The sequence below is a fragment of the Barbatula barbatula genome (genome assembly GCF_947034865.1).
Source record: "Barbatula barbatula genome assembly, chromosome: 11".
Taxonomy (NCBI): domain Eukaryota; kingdom Metazoa; phylum Chordata; class Actinopteri; order Cypriniformes; family Nemacheilidae; genus Barbatula; species Barbatula barbatula.
Genome location: NC_136774.1, coordinates 23,206,857 through 23,213,927, shown reverse-complemented (window position 1 = coordinate 23,213,927; position 7,071 = coordinate 23,206,857). Strand labels below are relative to the sequence as shown.

The window sequence follows — 7,071 nt, the reverse complement described above, 5'->3', positions numbered from 1 at the left end:
GGTGATTTCATGTAAATCATATCGGCTTGTGCCATGCATTTCTAATGAATGGGAAAAGAATACTTTCCCCAACAACGACTCCTCCCAATGTCATGACCCATATAAGACACAACACTGATGAAGTCTATAGATGTTTATTGGACTGGATTTTCTTGTTCACATTACACCCTGGTTGCACCTGAATTGAAGTTGAGAGATAATGTGATGACATCACTAAGCATAATAAACAGTGATTGGTCGGAAGCATACATGGCTGATGGGAGGACCTTCAGGGATTTAGAATACAATCCGAATGCAGAAGTCAATGTTAAAGCATCTTTTGTACCTCTGTTGTTCCGTGTCATCTAGCGTGTCATCGCAGGCGAGGCGTACTGTCGTTACACGCTACACAGAGCTGGAAACTTCTGGTTCACAATAATGAAGAGCTTCTAAGAGAGGTGAGAGTTACATTAACTACATTACTACCTAATCTTATTGCTTATGAGTAAAAACCACTGAAGCCTATAGATGTTGTTTGTGATTCATGCATTTAACCGTGGTTAATCAGTTTGAATCAACTCACATGTCGTTTTTTATTTCTTGATAATACAGATCCAAAGTCTTCTTCAAATCAACCTGTTTAAAGACAAGAATGTCAAGCACTGTACTGGTCCGTCTGACTGGTATAGTGGCTATTGCTGCTCTCGTCTCTCTGATCTTCTTGTTTTTCTGGACTTCACCTCTGACCAACTGTCCACCTCAACAACCTCAATTCAAAGAACACTCAGATAGACACCATGAAGGGACCAACAACTCACTAACTGAAGAAACGGTGGAGAAACCTGTACTTTTGTTATGGGTCTGGCCTCAAAATTACAGATTTGATCTGAGTGACTGTAAAACTATTTACAATATTGACGGCTGTCACCTGACGGACGATAGAGCTCTCTACAGCAGTTCAGACGCTGTGCTTGTTTTTCACAGGGCTATTAACCAGGACCTGTCTGGCCTTCCACCATCTCCTCGTCCTCCGTTCCAAAAGTGGATCTGGCTTAATGTAGAATCGCCAACAAACACGCAGAAAATTCCAGGGATTGAAAACCTCTTTAATCTGACTCTCAGTTATAGAGAGGACGCTGACATTTCTGTGCGGTTGAGACTGACCAGCAACAAAACTCCAAATGAGAATTTTACAATTCCCAAAAAGGACAAACTGGTCTGTTGGATCGTAAGTAACAATTTCGACTGGACGGGTGTTGGCGCGAGGAACACTTACTACAATGAACTTAAAAAGCATGTCAATATACACATGTTTGGAAGCGCTTATGCTAAAAGACTAGCTTACGAAGACTATTATCCCACCATAGCAAGCTGCAAATTTTATCTGTCTTTTGAGAATTCCCTCCACAAGGACTACATCACTGAAAAGTTTAATGGACCCCTGTCAGCAGGTACTGTACCTGTGGTGCTGGGACCTCCTAGAAAGAACTATGAAAGGTTTGCACCGCGTGACTCCTTCATTCATGTGGACGACTTCCCCGACGCAAAGTCACTGGCAGAATATCTGACGCAGCTGGACAGAGATGAAGATGCGTATCGCAGGTACTTTAACTGGAGGAGACATTTCTCAGCACGACCTCATTTAATATTACAGAATCAAGAGTTTATTCTGGCGATTTGCACGGCCTGCGATCATGTAGGAAGACACAAGGAATACCAAGAAGCTCATGATATCTACGAATGGTTTTTTAACTAAAGTATACTTTGTAATGTCAAATCAAATCACCTTTATTCCTACAGTGTATTAGTGGGTGAAAATCTTTGGTCCGTACTTCAGACATTAGTACAGTACATACAATACCAAATACAATAATATGCTAAATGTTCATGATACAGAATATACAAGTAAAGAATATTGAACATTAGCAGAACACAAATTATTTTATATAGTTTTCATTGTTTTTTCTTTATGTGCATTTCCATTATTTTGCCTACATGAATACATGTAAATATGCATTATTCTTGGACATACAGTATAATGTGTTTATTTAAAATTAAATAAAAAAATGTTGATGGGCTAATTGAGCGTGTCCCACAGGTTTGTCACAAGCCCTGCATGCCCACGTACACATCATACAGGCTGGTTCAGGGTTTGCAAGAAAAAACGAACAACAAAAAAAACATGCATGTTGATGTCGAATGGCACCAATAGACCATATTTGCACATTTGACTGTTTATCTCTTTTCACACCTCTGATGATATCACACGTTCGAGCGAGAGAATGATGAACCCCACAGCTTACAAAATCATGTGGTGAAGTTGTTGACATTCAGGCCTGACATCCCACACACAGATATGTCATTCAGGAAAACGTGAAGCATGTGCAGACCATCAGATAAAAGACAACTGAAACAGGAAAACACAGAACACCTGAAAACAAATGAGAGGAAAGTCCAAAAGGTCAAAGTGTCATGTGACTGCATGAAGACTAACAGGCAGTCTAAAGGGATAGTTTTACCAGAAAGACTCGGGAGGCAAAATGTAGAGTATTGAACATTTATTAAACAGCTGGTAAACAGAATATATGGTTATGGTAAATATGGTTATTGAGTTTCTTTGGAGTAGGCCCTGTCCGTGGCTCGCATCCAGAGGGCCAAGAAGTCCTCCACTTCCCGTCTTAAGATGAAGACGGGGCGTAGCCAACCCACCTTGGGGTTGTATGGACAGGGACCTCCTGGTGGTGGTGGGGAGGATGGGGGTGAATCACTGTTGCTTCGACTGCAGACGTAGAAAGGGGTAAGTGGCGATCTTTTATGTTCCATGTTGGGAGGTGATTGGTTAGGTGTTGATTGGTAGTGGATGATGCGAGATTGAGTCTTCCCAGCAGAACTTGCGCTGCAGCTATATTTCACTCAAAAATGATTTATTCAACAATTATTTCATCATTTACTCACCATCATGTCAATGCATACCTGTAGAAGTTTCTTTCTTCTGAAGAACAAAAAAGAAGATATTTCGAAAAATGGTAGTAACCTTGGCCCACATTGACGTCTCAGTGACCATTGAGACATTTCTCAAAATATCTTCTTCTGTGTTCCACAAATATACAGTTAATGAACGGCATGAGAGTGAATAAAGCATGAACAGTTTTTGTTTTGTACAAGTTTTGATGCTTTTTTATTTATAATTATAATTGACATTTATGCATTTGGCAGATGCTCTTATCCAAAGCAATTTACATTGCATTATACTATACATTGTATCTGAGTATGTCAGATGATAAGTATGTATATGTTTTTGCACTGCCTGTTTTTTATACTTATGAAATGTGATCATATTATCCTCTGACTCAAATACATCAGCATCAGCCTTAAACTTAGTTTTTGTTTTCATTTTTTTATTATCATTATTAACTTACAGTTTAAATGACAACTAAATAACACGAATCTTACTTTATGTAATATTGGTGTGAATATGGCACATTAGAGCATCGTTTAACAGCAATAAATCATGTCATGCTGATGCAGTTTAAAGATGGCTTTTAGAAATTGTTTAAAAAATGGTTTAATATTGTAATTGTAGAATGTCGATGCAAGTTTACTGTCTATAGTTTGCCATTATTGTCATTGGCTGAAATAACTGATTTAATATAAATATTTGAAGACATATGCATATAAAATACAATGCACATTTAATGCGTTACCTTAGGTTTGGCTAAAAGTCTAAAACTAAGAAAAGTAGCCTAGAGATGTATTTCATTATTCCTAATTCTCCTGTATTAATGTTCTTTTCAGCTATGCTAAGACTACATCTCTTTAAAGCTGAGCAGTCTGGTTAACATTTCAGTACATTTCATGTTTTACAAACACACAGCTTGAGATAAGTTCTGCAATCCTGCTGTATGTCTATGTGCATTGAGCACTTTGTGGCCAATTATTTTATATTTGATCATTTTGAAACATACCAGAACGATTGGGGTGGCTCCTCTCCTAACAGATTCATCTCGCTCCAAACTTTCGATGAAACTTTATCCATTTTTCCTGAAATCACTTATCGTCATCATCATCATTTTCCCCTAATCTGCTGCCAGGTCGCGGGGGCAGCAGTCTAAGCAGAAATGCCCAGACATCCTTCACCCTAGACACTTCCTCTAGCTCTTCCGGGGGGACACCGAAGCGTTCCCAGGCCAGCCGGGAGACATAGTCCCTCCAGCGTGTCCTAGGTCATCCCCGGTCAGAGGAGCAGCGGCTCTACTTTGAGCTCTTCCCGGGTGACCGAGCTTCTCAGCCTATCTCTAAGGGATCGCCCGGCCACCCTGTGTAGGAAGCTCATTTCGGTCGCCTGTATCCGGGATCTTGTCTTTTCGGTCATGACCCAAAGCTCACGACTATAGGTGAGAGTAGGAATGTAGATTGACCGGTAAATCTAGAGCTTCACCACGACAGACCGGTACATCGACCGCATTACTGCAGAAGCTGCACCGATCAGTCTTATCGTAACATAGTATATTTGTTTACTTTAAAAAAGTCGGCTGGTCGGCTATGTTGAAAATCAGTGTTTCTGAATGAGGCTTTCACGAAACGCTAAAGCTGCGCTGTTCAGTTTGCTATTCAATCGTCTCATAATAAATAACGTCCCTCACATTAAACATATGTGCATATATAGTTCCTTCTGTTTTACATTCTAGAGGAAGTGACAGAGCAGGGTGAGTCTTGTCCGAGGGGGTCGGAAGAGACCGTTATCATAATCATCTCATTCACATCCAGGAGAAATAATTGAAATACAATAGACTAATCTATTATATCATTTTGTATTGATAGGCTTTTTCCTCCTACTGTCTGTTTGTTTGATGAACAACACAGAACACTGTCCTCATTTTGATTAGGGCACATTGAAGCCCAGAGGAGCGTTTGGTAAGAGTTCTGGTGAGGTGCGTTATGGGCGGTGGTGTCTCAGAGCTGCCCTGCGGCGACAGAGATGCTGCCAACATTTGGTTAAACAAAAAATGAACTGCCATGTAAAACGTGTCAATGTGAATACTTAAAATTAGATTGATAAACACTATCAAAGAGTTGTTTACCTGTAACAATCTTCTGATAAAGTATCATTCAAAATATATTGTACAAAAGATTTGGTTTGTCTTAACTGGGTCACTTGCAGTGTTTCTGTCCTGGTGTTGATGCAAAATAAAATCAAACTCTATCAACTCAATTATAGTTTAATGATGTTTTAATAGCACAATAACTTGTAGTAATAAAATGTTATCCGCAGATGTTTATAGTTCAATGTACATTTAATTATTTGCATCCACTAATATTCCCTAACTTATAGGTAACTATAATCTTCTCAGTCAAAGATGGTAGACGACATTGTCATGAAAATGATTGTTAACCTCTGATCTGCTGCTATATCATTTAAAGCCGTTTGGAAAATGAATTATGTTTTTACTGTAGTAACTAATTGAAGTTTTTCTGCTGAAATAAAACAATAGAACCCTGCCCAAAATACAACATAAAATGCAATGGATTTAATGCTTATAATGGGAATTGTATTGGACACATAATCAGGGGATTGCAAATAGTCAGAAACAAATGTATAATACAATGCTATGTAAGTAGTTTTGAATAAAAACGTCTGCCTAATGCATAAATGTAGATGTGGACACAGCATCCTTGGGACCAGTCACACAGGCACACGGCGACACCCAGATTTACATCTCAATTCACCCAGACGATACCACTGTAGCATCTCGCATTAAAGCCTGCTTTGAAGACATCTCAGCTTGCATGAAGGAGCATCACCTCCAGCTGAACCCTGCCAAAACAAAACTATGCATATTTCCGGCACACCCCAAGGTGCAACACGATCTCACCATCCAACAATCACTCCTTTCACAACAGTAAGGAACTTTTGGTTTGTAGTTTTGGTTGTTTGCTTTCCTGTTTTATGTTGCAGTTCTTTGTAGTTCATTTTCTTTATTGGCCCTTGTTGATTGTCTCCCCGGGTATTTCTTATCTTCTCGTTTATTCCTTTTGTGTTTAAGCCCCAGTATTTTCAATGTACCTTGGTCAGTCATTGAATGTTTTGTATAAAAATGTTTAAAATAAACCTTTATTATTTCAAGCCCATACATGATGATGTCCGGCACACTTTTTTATTTAGGGGGGGGCGCCAAAACAGTTTCTGCATACCCCCTAACACTGAGTAGTTGCGCCCCTGTGTCGGCGCTGTCTTGAATCAGCTTGATGACTAGGGAATAGAGAGAACCATTGCTTTTGCTTCGCGCTCCTTATTTGATGCAGAACGAAAATACTCCATCGTAGAAAAGGAGGCTCTTGCCTGCGGAAAAATGGCTTACATGGCTGTGGGGAAATTCATGTTACGCACAGACCATCAAGCTACTGCTCTACTCAGCAGCAAAGGTAATAGCCGTGCTGGTTTACGTGTTGCCAGATGGTCTGCACGTTTACTGGAGTTTAATTATAATGTTGAGTACAGACCTGGCCCCTTGAACAGTGTTGCTTGTTGTTTGTCAAGATTGCCACTCCCTAACACTGATCATAACTTTGCTGAAACAATCGAATCAGTTGCTTTGATCTAATTTGCTTCTAGTGCAATCTCCAAAGGTGAATTCCAGACTGCATGCAGCAACTGCCCAGTGTTGACTAAACTCTCTACGTATCAGCAGAGATGTCGACCTGCATGTACAACCCTACTTTCTAATCCGTTATGAGCTTGCTGTAGTGGAGGGATGCATAGTCAGAGGTACACATCGTCTGCTGGTCCCTGCGTCACTACAGAAAAAAACTCATAGACCTTGTGTCATGATTCTGCTGCATCATGTCATGTTTCTCTTAGTGTAGTGGCAGGATCATGACAGAACCTCATGTTTAATGTGGAGAGAGGCAATTATTATTGTCTTACATACGCTCTCTCATGATTCCCGAGTGGTGAGACAAGGACAGAGGACCCAGGTGCAAACAGCGTTTAACATATATTTAATAAATAATAAAACAAAGACCCACGTGGGGGTAACATAACAAAACATGGGTACAACAACAAGACAAGACTAAAACTAACTACACTTAAAC

The 7,071-nt window shown here is 39.8% G+C and overlaps 1 protein-coding gene across 2 annotated transcripts; it reads left to right on the top strand.

Moving 5' to 3' along the window:
• The first annotated feature begins 300 nt into the window (after positions 1-300).
• On the top strand, positions 301-6,106 carry LOC306900677 (4-galactosyl-N-acetylglucosaminide 3-alpha-L-fucosyltransferase 9-like). Of its 2 annotated transcripts, XM_079467869.1 has the most exons (3): positions 301-437; positions 592-1,581; positions 2,078-6,106. In XM_079467869.1, exons 2-3 carry the CDS (start codon positions 632-634, stop codon positions 2,208-2,210), a joined length of 1,083 nt encoding a protein of 360 aa, XP_079323995.1. In that variant the 5' UTR covers positions 301-437; positions 592-631; the 3' UTR covers positions 2,211-6,106. The 2 variants fall into 2 exon arrangements, with proteins under 2 accessions (XP_079323995.1, XP_079323994.1); XM_079467868.1 differs by lacking the exon at positions 2,078-6,106 and having other exon boundaries at positions 592-2,058.
• Positions 6,107-7,071: the final 965 nt, after the last annotated feature.

Bases quoted from the DNA above. Each gene is read 5' to 3' on its own strand.
- LOC306900677 (XM_079467868.1), top strand. From the start codon at position 632: ATGTCAAGCACTGTACTGGTCCGTCTGACTGGTATAGTGGCTATTGCT.